The sequence below is a fragment of the Polypterus senegalus genome, chromosome 14, assembly GCF_016835505.1.
Source record: "Polypterus senegalus isolate Bchr_013 chromosome 14, ASM1683550v1, whole genome shotgun sequence".
Classification (NCBI taxonomy): Eukaryota; Metazoa; Chordata; class Cladistia; order Polypteriformes; family Polypteridae; genus Polypterus; species Polypterus senegalus.
The window spans coordinates 110,576,916-110,601,796 of NC_053167.1; the positions used below are offsets into that span (position 1 = coordinate 110,576,916).

General features: G+C 39.5%; 1 protein-coding gene across 1 annotated transcript in view; it reads right to left on the minus strand.

Moving 5' to 3' along the window:
• Positions 1-24,881, minus strand: part of LOC120514791 — a 217,889-nt gene that overhangs the window by 51,880 nt on the left and 141,128 nt on the right. Inside the window, exons 31-37 of the mRNA XM_039735347.1 lie at positions 21,822-22,082; positions 15,891-16,151; positions 11,985-12,245; positions 6,926-7,186; positions 6,452-6,712; positions 2,644-2,904; positions 252-512 (exon numbers count right to left, since the gene is read on the minus strand). Coding sequence (XP_039591281.1) covers positions 252-512; positions 2,644-2,904; positions 6,452-6,712; positions 6,926-7,186; positions 11,985-12,245; positions 15,891-16,151; positions 21,822-22,082 — 1,827 coding nt within the window. The remainder of the gene's footprint in view (positions 1-251; positions 513-2,643; positions 2,905-6,451; positions 6,713-6,925; positions 7,187-11,984; positions 12,246-15,890; positions 16,152-21,821; positions 22,083-24,881) is intronic.

The following is a 24,881-nucleotide window of genomic DNA, read 5'->3' on the forward strand; positions in this document are numbered from 1 at the left end:
GTATTTTTTTCTATTCAGTTATGGATTTTGTCATTTGATTGAGATTTTGGACTTATTCACCTTCACATTCCCTTTAAGGCTAATCCTTTTTTCTCTTTTCAGATTTGTTCTGGTATTTTTCTATTTATAGATATCGTATTTATAGATTTTGTATTTGTCTATCTACAGTATCTATCTATCAATCATCTATAATGCCTTTCCTTGTATATTTACTAATGCATTGAACACATTAATAAAAGTGATAGAAGTACCTGTGTCTAAAGTGACTGGATGGCTTTCAAGACTGGTACACATGTCGTCTGTTGCCGTGACTGTGATATTGTAGGAATGAGAGCACAGCAGATCTGTCAGCTGACATTCTGTCCCTGTGGCGTTACAAGTTGTTAGATATCCTCTACTCCCATGAGCCATCACTGTGTAGAATGTTGCACCACTGCTTTCTTCCCAGGACACTGTCACTGTACCCGTGTCACAGTCATTGGTGGCGGTCACATACCCTGGCACACAAGGTGCTATGAACAAGAACAAATAATGTTAGTTGTAGTATTATTGTGTTTCCTTGACCTGCTTGTTACTTATACAGTGTATCACCATCTTCTTTAATAAGTTAACTATGTACTTCGATAAATCTAGTTTTTTATTTGTATATCTGTCTAGGCCAAAGCACACAGGTAGCAGTTAGGGGACTGGCTGGTTAGGAGTGAAGGTATTCTGGGCAGGCCTACGAAGGTTCCAGCTTATTGGGGGAGAGGTTTTAAGGGCCTTGCACCCTTTTCACCATGTTTGGAACTCCAAATCATGGCAAAGGGTATCTGCAATCTCCATAGATTTCTTCTATCCACTGTCATACTTTTTATTATATATGAAACCATTGGAACAGCTGTGTGACTCCTATTTATAGTTTTTGTTTTTTCTGAACATCTCCACCCATTATCTCAAACCCTCTTGAGCTTTATCAAAGCTGCCATTTCCATTTCCTGCTGGACAGGCTGCAGCCACTCAAGCATCTCATCCCGCCGGGTCTGCAAAGAGCTGTCTGCTACAATACTTTGTTGCAAACCCACTGTCAAAAATGTGTGCATGGGAGGCAGCTAAAGGGCTTGAATAATGGTAGTTCCACGCCAGGCCAGGGGCTGGCGAAGTGCTCTGACTTTCTCTCTCAACCTTCTGCAGACCATCCATGGGAAATCCCGCATGGTTCCGGCGCCAAAGATGATGTCACTTCCGGTTCCAGCACTGATGAAGTCACTTCCTGTCTTGGCCTTTAAAGCTGACATCTTTACAGCCTTAAATCAGTTTTGTTTTGGACTCTGAAATTTGAACAACTCACAACAAATTACCCATTTGCAGCCAGGGCATAATACAGTATATGGGTGGCTGCCCCAAACCTCTTTGATGTCTCTGGTTCGTTCCTATGACACCTGTAATGGACTGATTTATGAATGAATGATTTATAACACCACAGCCGCATTTTTTTTTATTAATGGTGTTATGAAGTTTGTAGCTTTGTAAATGGGCTTAGTACATTTTTCTTTTGGGACTTTTTAATTCATCATTGGGGTATTGAAACTTCTTGAACTCAGTTTTTCTTTCATTTTCTCATTCATTTTGATCTGTGATTAGTTATTTTATGTTATTGGCATGTTTTGGGAAGGTACCAATGTATTGGCTAATTGTTACAATGTAATGACTCATTGTTAGGGGACGATGGTCCTAGAAGTTGCACCAATGACATTGCTGACACACTTTCAAATACAGGGCCGGTTTAGAGCTGCTGGTCAAATTAACCTGAGCATCTTTGGGATGTGGAAAGCAAACCAGAGAACTCAGAAATGCACCACACAAGCATGCCAAGCATGTGAAAACTCCATATAGGCTGAGACCAGGTCAGGAGTTGAACCCAACCTCATGTAACACCAAACAGTGCACCATTTTGCTACATTTACATTTAAATACACATTTATTTGCTTAGCAGATGGTGTTATCCAAAGCAGCTTACAAAAGAGGTCAACATTATCGAGTGAACAAGCATTACAGGACTCTTAAATGGAAATTCACCAAATAAGCATCTCTTAAACACTTTGAGCGAGTCTGAATTTTATGTGGAGGATGGTATCCAAGAGCTACACATGAAAAGAGTCTGGAGTGAAATTTGATGCCACACAAAGGTGGCATGACAAGATGCTGCACATCAGCAGACCTGAGTGAGCAAGAAGAAGCATAGGACCTGACAAGTGCCTCCATATATATTGGTGATGACCTGTTGACTACTCTTTAGGCAAACATTTGAACTTAATACACGTTAAAGTGTGATTTGAAAAGAGGAATGACATGCGTTTGCCTCTTCTAGATGAACACCAGACATGCTGCTGCATTTTGAAACATCTGCAGCAGCCTTGGTGATACATGCTGGTACTTCTAGCAGAGAGATGCAGTAGTCCAGGTGTGACAAGATGAAAAGCCTGAACCAGGAGTTGTGCTGCATACTCTCTCAGATAAGTTCTGATCTCGTGTATGTAGCAAAATGGTCAGTTAAGAACAACTGGTTATTGATCACCACCACAGGGTTGCACCTAGTTAAAAATGTGACAGCCATTTTTTTAAGTAAATTGGTGGTTTAGGCTTATGGACTAGAGCAATTACCTGATTTTAGCTCCTCTGGTTCGCTCTGTGAGGTATCACACAGTTGGTTAGCTGCAGTCACGCTGACATTGTAAATGCTTCCACACTGTAATTCCGTCATTTCACAGAAGTTTTTGTTAGTTGTACATGTTGCTTCATCTCCTTGGTTGCTTGTAGCATTCACAACATACAGCTGTGCTCCATCTACTGGATTCCATTGTACAAAAGCTCCTTTCTTGTTACAGTCCAATCGTGTTTGAACAATTTGGGGCACACATGGCACTGAAGAAAGGATTTGAAATTGTAAAGTCAGCAAGATATGTGCTTATCAGATTGACTTTTTAGCCTATATATTGCACAGGCAAGTACGAACTTCAATGTACTCTGTACATGTTACAACATTGATCACATGAACCTGTTAAAATATTTTAGATAACCAGCATATATCAGATGAAGATTTTAATTTGGACAAATACGTTGCATACATGAGGACATCTAGAGGAAACTAAAGAGAAGTGCATTCAAGGAAGTACACACAAAAGGCCGAGGGACTTAACAACAAACCTCTGAATCATGTAGTTGAAGTAGAAATAGGCTACTTTTAAAAAGTGTGCAGATGAGACAAATGGACTACTCAAGTTAGCCTGTTGAGGTGAATGGTCTCTCATTTGCAAAATTTCGTATATTCTTGTTCTTTTTCTTATGCGCCTTGGTCAATCTGAAGTTTAGCAACCATGGTGTTTCACCTCCCCTTATCTTCTGTCTTTCTTTTTGCCCACCCCCACCATTATTTGAATGTTGACAATTATTTTATATCATCAGCCCACGATCTTCTGTTCACATATATTCACATGTACAGTTTCACTTGTGTTCAGGTGATTAGTGCTACAGTTCAAAGACATAAAAGAAGATGGCTTGTTAGTTTATGTATGTATGAGCTTCAATTGATGGGTATTTTTTGTTTTATTGTTGTTTTTGTTAATTTGTAACTTATTATTTATCATTTCTTTTTGCTGTTGCTATTGGTTTCATTTGTAATTCTATAATTATGGTCTGTCTTTTTAAATGATTTACCTTTCCTTGTTCATTGTGGGTGGAGCCACAGGAGGCAGGGCCACGCTGACATCCCTGCTCCTGAGGCCTCACTCTGGTTATATGATATTGATAGGCACTTTGATTCACTTTACTGAATAGATTCTTTCAAACTGTATATATACTGTATATATGTGTGTGTGTATGTATAATTAATTATATATTTTACATGATTATAATTCATGTGCTGTTGTACTCTTTCAGTAAACAAAGCATGACAATGTATTAAGTTGCATAGAATTAAAAGAAGATGTTCTGTTACAGAATCACAAGTGAACAAGAATCACTAGAACTAGTTTTCCAGTAATGGTTCTGTTTAAACTCAGAAGAATAAGAAAATTATACATATCCAGTACAGTAAAAGAGCATAAAAATGGTGTGCTGAAGCAAAGCTGACAGCAAATAATTGTTAGAAATTAGAATAATATTTTTATAAGGTTCAGTTATGTGTGATTAATTTGTTGAATATAGAAAGGGACATAAATGTATTAGTTTTATTATCATTTATGTATTCAATTTAAAACAATCCCAATAATGAATTGTACAACACAAAACAATTAACAAATGATATTGTTTTGTTACTGTATTGTACTTGTATAATGAATAAAAAACCATCAGTGACAGCTTTCCTTCACAGATATTGGTATAGTTTGAATTCAGAAGAATCATAAGTGAAGGGACTTGATGCTCATGATTCAGGCTGTTCTTTCGTGTGCGCTTTAAACCTCTACCAGCGTCAGATAAATGAAAGATGCTGAGGACATCATGCAGGACATGCCTGCGCTTTACCACTCTTGTTGAGTTCCACTGATTTCATTTGCTAGTGTTTACGAATCAATCCATATGATTCACTGAGAAGAGTGTTTAAAAAGAAGAAATCATTTGCAAGTTACATAACTGTTATACAAGTGATCTGAGAAGGCTCAGGAGTAGGAGATCATTTACTTTCTGTGGAGTTTCGTAAGTACTGCTTTCTGTCTGGATTTACTACTTATTTTCTTGCTTCTGATTATGGATTGTCTTTTGGACATTATTTTTTCATCATTGTTTGCTTGTGATTACCTCTTGAGACAACTACTTGTGCTTCTGTTCTTTTGATCTTTTCATTGTGTTTTTTCTATTTTATGAAATAAATCCTTGATTTCTAGTTTATGCCCTTTTTACATGAACTGGAAAGTTTATGGTTACCCCCCTCTGTGTGGGGCCATTTGATATATATTGGTATATTTTGTGGTATTTTCCAGCACACCATTTTTGTGGCTTACGTCAAATGAATTAGTATTAGTATTAAGGTCCTGGCTGAGCTCAAGTGAGACTCTGCTGGGCAGATCCGTTAGGATGTTGATCTGTTCCCTTGCTTGTTTATGGAGGCCTCACAACCATTTTGCCTTTGAGGGAAATCCATTTCATAACAGTTTGATAATACACCATTTGTTAATTTTTAATTAGTTACATAATTGTGAATTATAGACATTTTGTCAGTATTTAATATGTCGTTATAGTCTGTACATTCAATAAGCCACTACCCTGCCGAAAAGAACCACTCCTCAGAATACTTGACTCCCATCTCCCCAGTGTAGCTTCACCCCTAGGCAGTTAACCACCATGGCCTGCACAGGGTCTGCACAGATCCAAAAACAGGGTGTGCTTCAATGTGTCCTGTGATGGGCTGGCAACCCATCTAAAAATCTTTGGGTTTAGGGCTGACTTCTAATTTACTCTGCTGCCATATAACCCTGTACTGACATAAGTAAGTTTAGAAAGAGCATGGTGTCAAGCACATGTGCTTTGTCAGTGTGTGGGAGGCTCAGCTCACGAAGGTAAACTGAGAGACAAACAGAGGTGAGACGCAGCTACTAACCTCTGTTCCTCTTCCAGCCTTAGAGTGGAGAGGAAGAGCCAAGACTGATTATGATGCTTCCAGTCGGCCCCAAAAGCCAAAACCCCTACTGGTACCCGACTGTAAAAGAAAATCACAACCAGAACGCACTGTTCATGCCACAGGCTGCAACTGTCATAGACAGATTGACCAAAGAAACAACCTCATTTACGATCACTGAAACTGTGAAACAACAAGGCTAATCACTACGCTAGTGTGTTTTGGAAATTAAATATAATGTCAAAAGTTTGAACACCTAGGGGTAAATATCACAAGTAAACATAAAGCTCTTTATCAATAAAATTTCGCCGTCTGTATGGAAAAAATTAAGTAAGACTTGCATAGATGGTCAACCTTTCATCTCACTCTAGCTGGAAGAAGAACACTGTTAAAATGAATATCCTTCCTAAGCTTCTCTTTTTATTTCAAAATATTCCAATATACATCAATAAATCATTTTTTAAGCAATGAGATTCAACCATAACCTCATTTATTTGGAACTTAAAACATCCACGTATCCAAAGAGCGACCCTACAAAGACCTAAGGCAGAAGGTGGCATGGCTCTACCTAACTTTCACTTAGGAGGTCGATTTGTTTTCAATCCTATTTTTTGTAAAAATTGATCTATTTGTATGGAATGATTACAATAAAATTAATACAACTAAAAAAACTAATAATAATATAATGTCAAAAGTGATACAAATGTCTTTAAAATTTGATTTATTTTGATACCTCAAGGGCCATTTAGGCCAACATTCATGTCATGAATTCGTTAAGCCACAGATACCAGTTGCATTTCCTTCATTTAAACTGTATCAGTTAGCGCTTTGGCTTAATCTTAATTCATAAGTGTTTACCTGTTTCCATGTACCAGCTAGTGCTTTCTGAGCTGTTGCATTGATCATCAAAGGCCATCACTCTTATGCTGTACAACTGACTGCACATCAAATCACCGATCTCACAGTTCGTCGAGTTGCTACTGCAGCCAACAATGTGCTCGTTGGGTGCCGTTGCAGTTACTGTGTAGTCTATAGCTCCTTCGCTTTGAGACCACTGCACAAGGAAGGTATTATTTAAGCAATCCAGAAATACTTCGCTGATTTTGGGAACACACGGAGCTATGTGAAAAGAAAAAAATTATTAAAGACATCTTCCCAAGTTGAGGTCCACTTTGTATTATCAGAAGTTAAGCAAAGCTGTCTGAGGAGCTAGGTAGGAGTTATGGAGCCATTACACTGCCCAATAAAATGAAATGTGCCATTTCTATAGAAACATGTCACTGTTTTTAATTTTAAATCTATGCATCATGTGCACCATATAAAAATTCATACCTGTTTGAATGTTCACCGCTGTGCTTGGCAGGCTAGAGCAGGTGTTGTCCATTGCCACTACTTGCACCATATATAGCTGGCCACAAGGCAAATTTTGGAGTTCACACTCCTGTCCGTCGGTAGTGCATGAGTAAACTTTGCCCGAGTTGCTCTGTGCAGTTGCAGTGTAGTTTATGGCCCCCGCAGCATGAACCCAGGACACCAGGGAACTGTTGGTTGCACAGTCTATCTGGACGCTGACATTCTGTGGTCTGCATGGGGCTGGTAATGGGACATGTTAAAAAATGTCAGCACTGGAAGAATAAGGAGCTGAAAAAACATCAATATATTAATAAAATTTCACTTTCAAAAGTGAGCGCACAGGACCATTATGACTACAAAGTTCTTAACTTCTTCTCAGTGATCCCGGAGCCAGAGAGTGGTGATTTGCTGCACGTTGTTTAGCTCACGCAAGGACAATTTTCAGTTTATTCTGTGCATGTGACAATAAGGACCCTATAAGCCTCCTATGGGCATTTATTATGAATAAAGAGGCTGCTTACATTTGACTCAGTTTTTACTTATAAAAATTCTATAAAATACTTGCATTCATAAATTTTGTTAACATGCTCTTTCTTTGTTCGAAACCAGGTGCCATTGCGAAAAGCAGGAGTCACTCCTGGATTTGATAAGCATCGATTGTGAGGAATACTCGCAACCCACTCACTCCAAGTTCACAGACCACCTAATCTGCATGTCTTTGGAGTGCGCAATTAAACTTTAAGGACACAGAGAGAATATTGAAACTCCACACTCGGCTTTGTGTCTTGGATCCTTTGTGTGAAACTGCAGACCTTACTACTGTGTACCTGCAACACTCTTCTTAGACATTTGCAAATTATAGTTTTGTTTTCTCTTTGAACTAAATTGTGAATTAAGTGTCGTTGTAATAGTATTGTCATGTGTACAGAGTACTGTGAAATTCATATTTGCAAGTCCAACTAACATGCAACACGTCACCAATCTCTGGCACCGTGATAAAAAGAATGTATTAAAATAAACAACTTCATTGCAATTAATAGAAAATACAAATCAGCTTACCTAATGTGCGCCTGTATGAAATCTGAATATTACTTGAATGAAAAAGGCTAGAGTACCAACTACATACATAATGTACACTTCTTAAAGGTTAATCCAGGGGTGGGTAATGTCAGGGCCGGAGTGGCTACAGGTTTTCGCTCCAACCCAAATGCTTAATAAGAAACCCATCCTTGCCAATCTCAGACCTTATTTCATTTTATGGCTTGTTAGTCTGCCATGTTAGGTTCCTATATCGTAGATTTTTTCCTTTCCAAAGATATCATCCACAGCCCCCTCACAGCCACAGGAACATTTAGTCTGTTGTCAGGAGAAGAATTTGGGCTGCAGGCTCAACTCCTAGAATGAAGGACTAAGAGGCCAGATAGAAGAGAAAAACAGTAGGTGGGAAGGAGAACGCCTGGTTTCACAGTACTGGAAAGTGGACACACACCCTGAAAAATAGTGCACCTTTAATGGCACTTTATGGTTCTTTACTGGGTTGTGTGGTTCCCTGTAGAACCTGTGCTTGACAAAGAGCCATTTCAGTCTTTGCATATGAAATTGGTTCTTTGTGCTGTGAAAAACTTTCTAATATGCACAAAAAACCTGAAATCTTTAATTTATTGTAGGCTAGCTTGCAGGACACTGTGTTGTCGTACATATGTAGCAAGAGTCCTTTTAAAATCAGGATTCATCTGTAATTTTAACATATCTGTTACCATCTATTCGTGGCTTCTTACTCTATGGAACTAGTTTCAAATCTAACTAAATAACGGTTCTTTCTGGAGCCTTCATGTGGATGGGTCTTTGGGGAACCAAAAATGGTTTCCCTATAGCATTGCTCTGAAGATCCACTCCGGCACCTTCATTTTTAAGAATGCAGTTGCAAACTGAGGGAATTTTGTGTTGTTTCTGAGCTTTTCCATATTTGTTATCTTTTTTGTTGTTGTTTATTTCGCCTTATACAATTTCTTCTATTAGGAATTTGTTAGTTTTCACATGCCCCTTGGGGTCAGATCGCAGGGTCAGCCATTGTACAGCACCCCTGGAGCAATTACAGGTTAAGGGTCTTGCTCAAGTGCCCAACAGAGTAGGATCTCTTTTTACAGTGACAGGGAATCAAACTGGCAACCTTTGGGATACCAGCACAGATCTTTAGCCTCAGAGCCACCACTTCACCCATTTTGTATTATTTAGCTTTTCTAGGGATCCAAGATCAGGATGGTAACCTTAGTTAGTTTATGAAGGGAAGGAAACAATTCTTTTAATGTAAAGAACTTTGTATGAACAATAGTAAGGTTTAGGTTTTAAAACACTTTTTTGTTTCAATTTGGGCCTCTGCATTTTGCACATCGGTAACCTTTTAATTTTCGAGTACATTGTACTCCTTTTCATATGGTCTGTACTTCAAATCAGTTATCAGTTGTTTCTCTTTTCCCATTTTTTTGCTGTTCAGGAGCTAGTCAATGGTAGGTGGGCCCTTACAGGTTCATCTTTTAGGACTTAATCCATCCATCCATCCATTTTCAAACCCGCAGAATCCGAACACAGGGTCACGGGGGTCTGCTGGAGCCAATCCCAGCCAACACAGGGCACAAGGCAGGAACCAATCCTGGGCAGGGTGCCAACCCACCGCAGTTTAGGACTTAATATTTAACTCTTTTTGTCAGTACTGCAACTTCCCAGAAATTTGGCAACATGTTTGTAGATATTCATATTTTTTGAAGGCTCCAGTACTGTTTTGTCATTTAAGTTAAACATTTGTGTGATCTCGTCTCCTTGCCAGAATGTCTTCCTTCTCTCATGAATTCTATGTAGATTAGAATTGTATATCTGCCCTAATTAGAGCATGTGATATTATTATTATTATTATAGCAACATTCAAAGTAATAAAAAGAGACTAACAAGTAATTGGTGATTTTCCTGTATTTATATTATTTTTAAGCTTTTAATGAAAATTCACTATAGTCTAACATTTCTCAATTAAACAACAGCACTATAGAATGACGCCTTGAATTAAAACATAATTATTACACAAGGGTATGTATGTTTTAATATCAACATGAGTAACTGAATTCATATATTGTGGCCTCTCCAAACTTTAATTAATATTAATGGATACATTCAAGTGGTGGATCAATTAACCAAATTGCAAAAATATTGGAGTAATGCACAAAGTGCAAGTAAAGTCTAACAGTAAGTCTAAAAACTCTTAGCCTGTCCTCAGACAGTGTTTGTCCACTTTGTCTCATTGTAAAACACACTCCTAATCACGTCCTTCCTTTCCCATAGGATACATCTCTCAGGCATAATCAGCTCTTACTACCGCTGTCTGCTTGGCCTACTTACACAATGCTCTTGAATATCAGGTTGGTGCCTGAAACATGCCAGGACCACCAGGTCACAGGAATCATTGCAGTCTTTAATTTAAAGGCACAAGTGTCCTTAATATCCTCTCCTCTAGGCATTATGTCCACATGCTGATCCATCTTACTACCATCTGTCAGATTGGAAATTATTCTGACTTTTTCCTATGGCCTTTCTTAAATGGATCACCTCCCTTCTGGTGCTCCCATTGTACTGCCATGGCTTATCACTACCTGACTGTTTACATCGGCTCTTCCCCCATTCACCCATATGGCCCCCTTGGTCCTTTCTTCTGTCTCCATCACTATTTATAGGCAAAGGTGGGCGTAACACAGAGGACCTTTATAAGAAACAACAGAGCACGGTAAAATTCCATCAGACAAATATTCCAATGAAAAAAGTGAAAATCGAGGGGTAAAAGCACAGGATCTGTCCTTTAAAATGACTCCTGGGCCTCAGCTGATGTCTCCTCAGCTCACCTTTTCTTTGTCATCTGGCAGGCCAAGTCAACTCATTTCCCCACCACCATCCCTCAGCGTCTTAGGAATCCCCGTGAGCCCTGCTCCACTTTTCCTCTGCCATCACTTGACCATCTGCAGAAGGCCACTCATTGTGGCTGGTTGCTCCTGCTCCCTAAACGCTCAGTAGGAGTGATCCTGCCCCATGAGCACCCTCACTTCTCTGCTCTGTGCAACAACAACAACATTTATTTATATAGCACATTTTCATACAAAAATGTAGCTCAAAGTGCTTTACATAATGAAGAATAGAAAAATACAAGACACAGTAAGAAAATAAAATAGGTCAATGTTAATTAACATAGAATAAGAATAAGGTCCGTTGGCCAGGGTGGACAGAAAAAACAAAAAAAACTCCAGACGTCTGGAGAAAACAAAAATAAAATCTGTAGGGATTCCAGACCATGAGACCGCCCAGTCCCCTCTGCAGCTGGAAGAAGGGGCGGTGGAGAAGAGTCACGGAACATCAAGGAAAACGACTGTCAAGTCAAAGAGAGACGGAGCTGTACTGAAAACGAATAAGATCATCCTGTTTTTTGTTCTTCAAATATGCTGTGCAACATTCCCAACCGCCTGCCTCCTCTCCATCACAGCACCGGTTCAATAACGATTCTGACACACCTTTTACTTTCCTTATCCTTTCTTTTAGCCTTTGTCATTTTCTCTCATGCCCAATGAGTGCAATAAAGCCCACCCCACAATGCTCCCTTCCGGTCAAGCCCTTTAAATACCAATGTGCCCAGAAGGAGTGACATCAGTTGAGAAGCAGACCTCCTGCATGACAAATATCGCTAAAACTGATCAGCTCGACAGAGCTTTTAAATTACAGAAGCCAAGTAGGCTATCCAATAAGTCATTGTGCAACCAAATGCCTGTTTTGATTCTATTTTTTGGACTCTTGCATTAAACTGGGTGGCCTGGTTGGTCTCCTGACTTTTCCTACAGACGCTTCCACTTATTTGCCCCTTGACAGTGTCTAGTCGCTTGTCTGTTAAAGTGAAGTCTAAATATTTGTTCTTGCTTCACTTTTTGCTGGTTTGCTTTTTCTAACTCATTAATCTTCATGGTTGTACGGTATATTGTTACTGTAATGTAACTCAATAGTTTTCACTCACCTGTTTGGACTTCAGTGAATGGAACTTCGGTGGAATTGCACTGGTAATCCACGGCGACCACATTTATGTAGTAGAGCTGCCCACATTGCAGGCCATTTATTTCACACTGTGTACCAACAGAAGTGCAGAATCGCTTTGTGTCATCTGTGGTCTCTGCCGTGGCCATATAATATAAGGCTCCATTGCTTTCTGTCCACCGCACCAAACTGCTGTTCCCTGAACAGTCCGGCTGGACTGAAACTGCTATAGGAGGGCATGGACCTACATTCAAGAAAAAATAAGAAACAGAATGAAGTTGCTTAATCGTGCAACTCTCTTGTTCAATGCAGGATCATTGAAAGGCTGTGCACTGGTGGAGTTCAAATGAAGAAGCCCAAGAAGAGACACCCTTGCATTCAGAAGCCCAATGAGCGGATGTAGTCCTCCTTTTGCTCGACATGAGTAAGGCAGACACTCTGGACAGGATGCAGGAGGCCAGTTGGGATGACCTGTGAACGGAGTGCCCCCTGAGCAAAGAGCAGCTTGCTACATTGGTGCCATGGCTAAGATTTGACAAGGACAGGAAGCATGAGAAGGACCTCACTTCAGAGGATGGAATTCTGTAAAGGAAGACTGTAGTGGGATTCAGACAAGACAAACCTACTGGGAGGAAAAGACATATTTGCTGCCAGAACCCTGATCAGTCACTTAAGTTGATGGAATTCTCTTTTAACATAAACCGCTGAGTTGCGTGCTTTCTGCAGTCCATATGGAGTGAAAAGGCAAGTTTGTGTTTTGTGTGCATAATGGAGATGCGCCAAAGAAGATCCTTCTTACATATCCATCGTAGAAGTTTGGGTCACAACACAGAAAACAGCCCTGGGAATCACATGGCAATCTCACTCATTTCAGACTGGTTCAGGCTCACTAATGCACCCAATTCGGGATGTGGAAAGAACTAATGGAGTATCAGGCATTTGGTGCCACGGCCCATCTGCCAAGTTGTTTTGCCTGCCTCAGGTAAAGTCATCCCTGATGGAGGATTGCAGGAATCATCGTGTAGAGGGGTCCTTCATCAGACTGGCTGACCCAGTGCTATCTCAGCTGTGGAATGGCCAATTAGGAGAGGCAGCTTGATGGCTGAGGTCTCCAGGAACTCATATTATGGGATATCATCTACTATTAAATTCTGTTCTGTACTTGTAATATTTCTGTTGCACTATTATATTGTATTGAGGATTACTTGTGTTCTGTTCTGTGTATTTCATTGTATTGACCCCCATCTTTTTGACACCCACTGCACACACAACCTACCTGTAAAGGGGATTCTCTCTGCCTTTCCCAAGGTTTCTTCCATTTTTTCCCTACAATGGTTTTTTCAAGGGTTTTTCTTCTCTTCCTTGTCTTCCTTGTATTGTACCAGGAGGAAATCCCAGAGCAGAAGTGGGGAGAACATGCCAGTTCCAGAGTCAGCGACAGGGCAGGGGTTTGAACTCTGTGAGTCTGGTGCTGTGCGGCAGGTACACTAACAGTGACAGCTATACTGATAAATATAATTATGACCTAAATGGAAATTAAGATGGATCCACTTGTACAAATGTTTGGAAAGATTTAAAGAAGTGGTCCTGTGGAATACCTGTGGTAAAAATTTCTTACTCAGAAAATGCATGATCACCGAATCATCCTTCAACTTAAATAAATTCATTCATTTTGATTGCCTCTAATCCATCTATTAATATATTCGTAAAGCCACTTAATTCAGCTGTAGGGTGCTGTGGATTGAACCCTATGCCTAACCTAGATCGCCATCCCATAACTGAGTAAGGAGCCTGTTTTTTATTTCCTTGCCAAGAAATACTGTACAGGTGTTTCAATGCAGATAACAATAGCCAACCATCCATAATGTATAGCAACAATGGAGGGAGATGTTAAAGACCAGCACCCTCTCTGTGTCCTCAACAGGATTAAGTGGTTTGAGAAGGTCAAGTTATGTTATCTAATGGGTAGTTAGTACAGTGGCACGATGTTTAGCATTGCTGTATTACAACTTCAGGGGTATGGCTTTATAGTGTGGCCTGAGTGTTGGCCTAAGTCAGTGGCCTACGTATTGTCTGTATTATGTCTTACACCCATGTACTGACTTCAACAAAGTGTCAGAAAAATTTTATGACAAAAGATGAGGCCAAAAAACAATGGAAAGTGTCAAAACCGGAGATCAAAGAGAGAAATGACAAAACTACTAATGCTGACCCAAAAATTGACTGCCAGTCCCCCAAAAATCTCAAAATAATGCAATTTGCTGATCATGAATCTAATCTCAGATAATGTGGGGGTTATTTGAGGTGACTGTTATATGGTAACGCCGATTTCATTGCTGTCACACAAGCAGAATGCATCACTGAGGGATTCCCATGTCAAAAGGTGATTAGCAAACCTCAAACCTCAACAGAGAGGTCCTCGGAATAAAAACAAAATGGCTTTCAATAAGAAGGAAAAATGAAAAACTTCAAAATAAATAGTCTAAATAAAACTCTCAGGGTTGGAAAACTCCAGAAAATATGTACAGATTCGTTTAATTGCTTTGAGGAGGTCCCAAGCCCACATAAATGGGAAAGGTTGGCATCAGGAAATGCATCTGTCTGTAAAAATCACAGTGCAACCTATAAAACATTGTCCCCACATAGAAGTAGAAAAAGATGATGAAGAAGAAGAAGAAAGAAAGCCTGAGAAAAATTGTGAGGAAGCCAGAAATCTGTAACCAACAGCCAGTCCGATCGATCGTCAAAAATAACTGCAACCCAAAAATCACAGTCTTCAATTCAGAAACAAAAGTCAGAAAACTGGGAATTCTAAAGAACTCACACACACAAATGTTTTTCTTTGTATATCTGCAAACTCTGACGAATCCAAAGCACTGATTTCTATAATGTGGTATTGCTTGAATTCTGAAACTGTACTTCTTAGCAAATGACGTTGCATCATGACAATGGTGTCTCTAAATAGTTAAACAAAATGGTGGCGGAAAAGACAAGATAGTTTTCAGTAAATAACAACAACTTCAAAGTGGAAAATAAATGCAAACATTGTATTGAGTGTCTCAAAAAACCCAGAATGAGAATTAACAAGCATCCAAAAAATGGCAGACATTCAGAATTCCTAACAATCTGTGAGGGGTTTGCGTATTTACCTCATGCCGTTGTAGTAGTCACATATGCAGAGTACAGTGAAACTCTTCCTTGTATGTCTAACCAACAGGCAACACGTGCCATTATAAATGAGAATGTGTGGAAATACAGGAAGTGTCTGCTTGGGTTTTATTTCAGGTCCTTGAGTCCTCCCACATTTCCAGGACATGCACTTTAGGTGAATTGGAGTCCCTAAATTTAATGTCACTAACCTGCACTCGATTAAGAGGTCTTGAGAAGGTGGTGTTATTTTATCTGTGGGGTGGGTGGCACAGGAGAGCAGTTGCCGCAACTGCTTATCGACTCTGCAGCCTCACTTTGTTTCCATTGCCACGCAGATTCAGACATATGGCTGGCACAGTGGTTAGTGTTACCATTCTTACCTTGGGTTTAAATCCCAGCCAGGTTAGAGTCTATGTGGATTTTGCACATTTTTCATGTGTCCATTATTGTTTTCTCAGAACACCCCACATCCCCAAGACATATGTATTGAATTATAGTTTTCTGAAACTATAAAGTGAATTAATCTGGTGCAAGTGTGTCCTGTGATGGATTGGTTCTAGTTTCTCTGTACTGGATAAAGTACATTCAGAAAATTGATTGATACACAGGTGGATATTCATGCTGTATGGTAAGTAAATCTGTTATTGTGCTGTGCGTTTATAGAAACCTCTGCAGACAAGATAAGGCAGGGTGTATCTCACATTGCAGCCTCTCATAATAGCACTGCCGATTGATTTACCTGTTTTGAAGTAAACCTTGGAACTGGGTGGACTTAGGCAGTTGTTGCTGAGTGCAGTAACAGTAGCAGAATAGATCTCTCCACAGGGAAGCTCTGTGAGGTCACAGCTGGTGATGTTTGAACGGCTCTCTGCAGTGAATCCATTTGCATCCTGTGCTGTGACTTGATACTCTGCGGCTCCCTCGCTGGCATCCCAGCTCACCAAGATACCATTAAGAGAACAGTGAGCAGAAGCACCAAAGTTTTGTGGAGTGCAGGGACCTGGAATTAAAACCATAAAGATGTTAGAAAAAGACTACATAGGAGGAGGCTTTTTCAAACAGTAAGTAAAGGGTCTCTTGAGTGGCTTACGGCCTTTAATTATTCATGACATTCCATGATGTTAATTTTTCATGTTCTATTTTCTTTTCTGGATGGAGGAATGGTGTATGAGGTGGTTTTGACCGCAGACCAGAAGGAGACTGCATTTACAGTAAGTAGTTTCTGGAAAACTAAACCATTAAGGTGAGGTTGCTAGATGTTCTTTAATTGCACTCCTGAGTCCTTGGTTCATCCCTTGGACCCAGCACAGTGGGTTTGTTGAGATACATATACAGCCAAATGACAAAACAAAGGAAATTACTCTGTATGTTGCCCTAGCTGGGAAACCACATGATACCAGAAATGCTTTGAACTTGCAGAAACTCTGCAATTCTCTGAAACTGTGATGAGACACCATCCATCCATAAAAACACAACTCTATCATTTGGGCTTTTGATGGTGGTGGTGGAAAATATTATCTTGGGTGCTGCTCCAGAATCCTCATAGATGTTTAGTTGGGTTGATTTGGGCTGTCAGGCGATGGATTTTATTATTATCATGCCCTTTAAACCATTCATGCATTGCACCTATCATACCATTTGGAAGTGCCACCATCAACTATCAACTTTGACATTCAAATTGGACAGAATGAAAGTCCAGTTGGACTGGATGTCAACATAAGAAGACACACAGATGAACAAACATTCTTCTTATGGGCTGCAACAAAAGTGTTGGGTAAGTTGAACCAATGGTTTATTACATAAATGACCTGAGATTGGCACCAAAACCAAATCGTTAGTAGTCAAACAAAACTAGCCAAGAATTCTCAAACAGAAAGGTTTTCCCTAAATGATTTTAATTTGCTTGATCAGTAGTCTCTTGGAAAGTCTTCCATAACTTTTCACAAAGTTTGATCGCTTGCTCAATGCAAACAGCCATCTTATATAGCATGGCTAGTATAACATCAAGGGTTACATAGCATGTGCATCATGTGCTTTGCAACTACACACCATGACGATGACCTAAAACACAAAATGGTGGCACCAATGCAAATAACCACACAAAATGGTGTAACTCATAGAAAGGAAAAGTCAAAAAATGGTGATGCAAATGATGCCACCACTATAATAATATAGTTGTTTTCAATATTTTTTTGCTTTTCCCATTGCTGTTTGCAACTGCCTTTATGTCCCTTTTTGGTTTTTTGTGATGATGAATCAATTTCCTTAATTAATTTTCAGTTTTAATTTCATTTACTAATATTTTGAATAATGGAAGTGACAAAGGGGAAGAAACATCATAAATTTCAGGAAAAAAAGTTGTTACCAAGAATCTGCCATGTCTTGTATCAAGTCTAAATTCTAAACCCAAAATCTCTCTCTATATATAAAATCCAATGTTTGTCTGTCTGTAAGTCTGTCCACTTTTCACGAGAGAACTACTTAACGGATTTAGATCGGGTTTTTTTCTATAATTTGCTTGAACATTCTGGTTTGATTTTGAGACTTCTCTCATTGTGCTAAGTATCATAGTTCGCTTATGGGAACGATTTATTCATGTGAATCCGAGAGATATGCAGAGGGTCAAGGGAGAGGGGAGGCGAAACCTCAGGAGTTGGCAGCTGGGTGTTGCCATCCTCAAGTTGGTCTACCTCTCGCCATATGTTGGAGCATACCTTGCCTCCACTTAGCTAGCGATACCTGTTTGTTCAGCAGACTTTTTCATCTAGAGATTGTTAAAGAATAACATTTGATGTTTTTCAGAGATCTCAGCTACGTGTGTTTTAGAGGGTAACTGATCATTGGCAGAGATATCAGGACCACGAGGAACACTGTCCCGTCAGAGTTGAGCATGATCAGATACAGTGGCAACGTTTGATGTTGGAGCATACCTACCTTCCACTTGGCCAGAGATACCTTGCCAAAGAGATCACAGCTAGATTCTTGTCCCTGATAGCAAAACCAAAAATATTGGATATCAAGAGGTCCTCAGATATGAAAGTTATCAATATAAATTTTTCTCAATACAAATTAGTATGTTTTTTTTTTATTGATTTTTAAAGTTTGCTTCATTACTACGTGGGTGGAGCCGTGGGGGACAGCTACTCAACGATAAAACCAGAAAAATGGTCTAATAATAAACACTGATAAAAACTAAGTAGAGATTTTTTTAGATTTATCCCATAGTGGTGATTACCGGATATTACCGTCACAAATCATTGAGGGTTGCTGTATAGGACCACTGTAGCAGCCAATACTCAATGTGGTGGCACACAGGAAAACAAAGACAGCGTCAAAAAAAATTTACAACATTTAGAAAACTATTTCTTTAAAATTCCAGCTACACATTTCTTTTACTATCTTCAAATTAGGAACTTTGTCAAACAGAACCTGCCTGATTTTTCTCATCTTGCACCCTCACCCATGCTGGAAAAAATATTGCTCAATTTCAAGGACTCAGACACCATCTCTGCAATATATAAAATTATTTTACAGTCCCTCCCTTTCAAAGATCCAAGAGGACACTGGGAAAAAGATCTCTTAATCAATATATCAGAAAAGGAGTGGAAAATAGCAATGCAGAGAATTCACTTGCGCTTCATATACGCATAGCATACAATTATTCAACTCAAAATTATATATCGAGCACATCTGTCTCGCTAAATTCTCCAAAATGTTTCCAGGGCAAGATCCAACCTCGCGAACGCTGCAATCGAGCTCCAGCCTCACTGGGCCACATGTTCTGGGCCTGCACCAAATTAACATCATTCTGGACCAAAACCTTTAAGTGCCTTTCAGACAGCCTTGGTGTCATAATCCCTCCTAACCCATTAACAGCTGTGTTTGGGGTTTTTCCAGATGGGTTTAAAGTGGAGAAGGACAAACAAACTGTGATTGCCTTCACTACACTTTTGGCACGCACTCTTTTTTTGCTAAACTGGAAGAATCCTAACTCTCCTCTTTTAAGTCAGTGGGAAACCAATGTGTTATACTATTTGAAATTGGAAAAAATCAAATATTCAGTTAGAGGATCTGTACAGATTTTTTTTCAAAACATGGCAGGATCTAATCAATAATATTTTAGAATAAGCTCTTAAAGCACAGAGGAAGCAATTATTTCCGCATTTCTTTTTCTTCTCCATTCATCTCTATTGCTTATCAAACCCATCAATTTAGGTATGTTTACAAGCTTTAAGTTTAACCCCATTGGCCATGCTCTGTCTCTCAGGGGTGGAGGTCGACTTGTTCTCAATGCTATTTTTTGTAAAAATTGATTGATCTGTATGGAATGATTACAATAAAATTAATAAAAAAAAAAACCAAACTATTTCTAACTTAAAACATAATGCCCAAAATTGAGTTATACAACTCCAATTATCCTATATCCAGACAGAGTATGCTAATAACAGAGCTCAAGAAGGCAAGAAATAAGTTAAAACGAACACAAGTCATATATATATAACAGTGACACCATGTTGTTTATCATGAGCGCCACTCTTTTGTCAGTAGTATGATTACTGTTGCTGTGTTGTAGCTATGCATAGAAGACCAGAAGTGTGCAGTGTGTGAGACAATACAAAGGTCAGCACGGTCCACTTCCTGGTTGTCCTAGATGGATTCAAAACCAAATCTTTTGAGTGGAATTTCTATGATTTACTGTTTCTGGCTTCAGAGTGTTGTAGATTCTTTCCACATTTTTCTTACAAATTTTGACAAGTGCATACAAATGTGTTTTACCTCGTTATTCTACCAACCTGCTTATTTCTTTCTGAGCAGAAGGAACTCAATAATGACGAAAACAAAAATGATAAAAAAAACAAGGATCAGAAGACTAAGCACAACTAAGTCATATTCCTAACAACCACGGAATGAGCATGATCACTGAGGATTTGTATTTATTGATACATGCTTTGGGATTCAGCGGACCACAGCCACACCAAAAAATAAACCTTGCACAGACCCCTGCACTCTTCAGTAAGCACTAGGATCTTAGATTTCTCTTGGTGCAAACTACTAACAATGATGTGAAGGATGAATCTTCTGAACACATTATTTTTTTCCACTCCTTGTAAGACTGCTGTTTGTATTTTTCATACCACTTTACCCACAAAATTGCATTTTAGCAGCCCAACCCTAGATAGACTGTTCTTGAAGGGACTTCTCTTTTTCCAAGATGCGATGAACAGCAGAGAAACAACTGTGCAATTTGTAATCAAATGTTCCAGAAATGCTTCTGTGTTTTCCTTTGCATCCTGAATCAAAGATCAGACATCATAGTCAACCAGACCCACTAACCAAACCAAATGTAAAACAGGGCATTTGATTTGCAGTAGGTAGATGCTAGTCAATGTGAACCTCAACTGGAGTTCAAATTCTGCTGTTATGTCTACTTTGTTTCTATGTGTCTAACTATCTTCAGTTATATGCCTTGTGTTTTGTAGGTGGTTCCCCACCTACCCATCACCACAAGGGACTTCCCTCTGTCCTGAAAGGTTTAGGAAAACCCAAAGTCCTTTGCGGTTCATTGTTAAAGCATTCGTGGTGTTGTCAGGTTTTCTTAGTGATTATTGTTATTGTGATTTTCTTTGTAATTACCTGGATTTTGTGAACCCTTGATCTGTTTTTTGCCTTTGTGTAGTGGGACATTATTTGCCTTGGATTGTGTTTGTTGTTTCAAGCAATTCTTTGACCTCTTGTGCTCTTCAGAGCTTTATTAGGTTACAGAACAACCTTTGTAGAAATACATCTGTTTATTTACAGTCAATCCTCAACTTTCACAGGGATAAAGTTACTAGAAAAGGGCGTGAAAGTCGAAAACACAAAAGTTAATACATCAAATATATGGGAAGTAGGGGGTTAGGGTCCTACTATCACCAGAAAATGTAATCTTTTGCAAGAGATTGCTCAAAATACACTAAAGCATCATTTCTGATAATATGCGATTTTCTTAACATAGTACCCATGAAATAGCTAATAAAATGCAGTGCACGAAATACAATTGGTGATATGCAAAAATGTTTTCTGATGAGCCATTCCCTAAAATTCTGTGAACCTTTTGTGCTAATATCTCAAAAACAAACTGTGGTCACTGTTGTTGGAAGACAATGAGTCTGGTGAGGTCTCAATATCACCTCTGACACTCTGTGGAGGCTGCAGATAGTGTTGGAGAACGTGTGAAGGATACACCAGCTTGAAATAATCCTCCAGAGACATCTGCTTCATGAGCTGCTTGAAATCCTTAAGAGTCTTGGAATATGGGAGCATAGCAGAGGTGAGCTGATGTTTAACCTTCAGACTGTGATTGATGAAGGGATCGGCAGCCTCAGTGTCTCCAGTCAGCTGCTCTTGGCCTAACAGTTTTCTCACTAAGCCGTATAACTGATTTAGCACACTTGGACTTAGAGCCTGAACATATTGCACTATGCTTTAGGGGTATATTTGCAACTACTAGGATACTAGACGCTCTCCAAACTTGGGTGCTCCCATTTTTTTCTCTGCTTCACATAGCCACAAAGCCTGTGAATGTGCTTGGTTGCCAACGCGAAAGTAAAAAAATGGGAAATGCTTAGCGTCCAGAAAGTTTTAAATGAGACTACTAATAAAATCATATGAATGCTTGAAGTGCACCTACCCGTTACTATTGTGGATGTATTGCTCACTGAGCTGTTACAGCTGTAGTCGTGTGCCATAACAAAAACATTGTACACCTCTCCACAGTGAAGGTCGGTCCAGTTGCAACTTGTCTCCTCAGTATTGCAAATATGCTGGTGGCCATCCAGCCCCTGGGCGATCGCCGTATAGAAAACAGCACCATCACTCTCTGTCCAGTAAACCAGCCCATGATTTTTCAAGCAGTCACTGGTGGTTGAAACGTCCTGGGGAATACAGGGGGCTGAAAAGAGAGGGTAAGAAAAAGACAATGTGTTACATTGGGTTTTCTTAGATAAGATCACATTTTTTAAGTTTGCAATTCTATAATAATAGCTGTGTGTTTGTGTGTGTATATGTGTGAAATTTTATTAGAACAAACTGTTTTAACAAAATCCTTGTTAACTGGTCCTGGCCAGTTTCCTTTAGATTTATTGTTAAAAAAACCTCATTACAGCAAAGTCCGTTTCATTTGCATAATTCATTAGAACAAAGTTATTTTTCATAAAAAGGCAGCAAAACTCTCAAATTTATTCTGTACTTGGTCCACAAATCATGAATCAGTAGTTCTGCTGAACAGCCAATTAGATTACATGTTTATGTCACTTGGTGTACTTGATAGTTACCGTACTCTTGCAGTGGAGTGGAGCTTGAGAAAGGTTACTGCCAACCGGAGGCATTGTGGGACGTATCTAGGGACAGGATAACTGTCAATCAAATTTGACTTCAGCTGTACTTGCAGAGCGGTTATACTCTGTCACTTACTTGGGCAGTGTTATGGAACCATGCTGCATGGTGCACGTCCAAACAGAGGTTCATGTAAAGCAGGGGTCTCCAACCTTTTTTCCCCTGAGAGCTACTTTTACAAAATGAAAATGGCCGAGAGCTACTCACGTTTTCTAATGTTTATTCTCATAGCTTATTTCAACCCAAGCAAACTGAATAAGCTTGTTTTGCCTGAACATTTATAAAATGTTGCCGTCCACAACTCACATTTTGTATTAAAATATCACAAAAAATATTTAATTCACCTGCAAGTGCAGTCTGTATGCATTTTCTAGTGTGTCTCACACTATTGAATTAAATCATGAATGCTGTCAAAACAAAACAATGCAATTCCGAATACACAGATATTCCTTATTCATTTGTCATTTTGTTCCATGTCACTGTTTCACTTTATTCACAGGTCCAGTTGCATGTGTGATGTTTTTTAGTTAGTCAGATGACTGGCACTGCATGGAGTCAACAAGAGAGGCAGGTGTGTGGTGGAGTGGAGCCACTGAGGTTTATTCTTATGGAGTCATTTGAATGTTCGTCTGTCAGTCTTGTTCTGAACTTTGATTTCATGACATTCATGTCAGACTCAGAGAGGTATGGAGACCCAAACAAAGCAGACATTTTCAGAGCTGCTTGGTGAAGATTCTTATAGTTATGTGGCTCTACTAAGCTTCAGAAATGCTGAGAATGCTGTTGAGACTTTAACTGCACATTATTTTGAAGGTTTACTAATATATAATATATAAAATCCAATATCTGTCTGTCTGTATGTCTGTCTGCTTTTCACAAGAGAACTACTTAGCAAATTTAGATCAGGTTTTTTTTTGTAATTTGCTTAAACATTCTGGCTGATTTCGCGACTTCTCTCATTTTGCTAAGTATCATAGTTTGCTTGCGGTACCGATTTATTTGAGCGAATCTGAGAAACACGCAGCCGGCCAAGGGTAGGGGCCTTCCTCACTCAGTCGCCAGCTTCATGCCGTGTTCCTTAACTCTGCTTAGCTAGCGAACGAGAGAACAATTGAATTCAACTTTGTTTGATATTTAAAATAAAGTGTTACTTGAGTTTGAGTCTGGATATTCTCTTAAGTGTATGCCACATTGAAAAGACAGATTGCAATTCAAATTGTGGATCGTGGTTTTGTGTTAAAAGGATCGTGATGTGGAGTTTGCATGTTCTCCCCGTGTCTGCGTGGGTTTCCTCCCACAATCCAAAGACATGCAGGTTAGGTGGATTGGCAATTCTAAATTGGCCCTAGTGTGTGCTTGGTGTGTGGGTGTGTTTGCTAGTGTCCTGCGGTGGGTTGGCACCCTGCCCGGGATTGGTTCCTGCCTTGTGCCCTGTGTTGGCCGGGATTGGCTCCAGCAGACCCCGTGACCCTGTATTCGGATTCAGCGGGTTAGGAAATGGATGGATGGGTTGGAAAATGGATGGATGGATGTATGGATCGTGATATGATTTTTTGGAAACATCACCCACCCCTAATTTGACTAATCAAGTTTTCAAATTTATGTAGGATTCATTAACCCTTTGACGCGCTACTTGGAAAAGGGTTGCGAGCTACCGGTAGCTCGTGAGCGACGTGTTGGAGACCCCCTGGCGTAAAGGGATGGTGCCAATCTGTGTATGGGGGAACAACATGAGAATGGGAGGCAACTAGGAGGCAATCTGCCACTGTTCCTTATTTCTTCTGGCCTCTGGCTGATTAAGGTGTTTCTATTCATTGCACCAGGGTGCCAGTCCCAGCATGCTCTCTGTGACAGTGGCCCTCCATGACAGCTTCCTGGCTGAGACAGCGGATTCTCTTCTGCTTTGTGCCGTAAGTGGTTTGTTTAGTTTTAAATCTTTGGATTTTGCTTTTTTTCTTTCTTTATTTTTTTACCTTTTTGGTATTTTCCCTCTTTTGTGTCTGCCAGCGGCCCCAGAATTAAGGGTTTCAAAAAATCTTGAGACTTGTTGCATCCTTAGTTCACCTTTATTTGTAGTTTTGGTCCTTAAAAGTGAATACAGAATATTTGTTGCTTATTTGTCAATTTATTAAATGGAACAATCAGGTTAATTAGCTTGTGTATTTAATTTCAAATTTTCTTGCAGTGCTTTATTGCTGCTAGTTACTGACATTGTTAAATTACTTTGCTATTTATTTTTTAAAGTTATCGAGTTATTCAGTTTAATGTAGTTCTTCTTAATTGCTGTCAATTAAGGCAAAATTATTGCTAATAAAGATACTGCTGCAGTGCCATGAATTGCGCACGACATTTACTG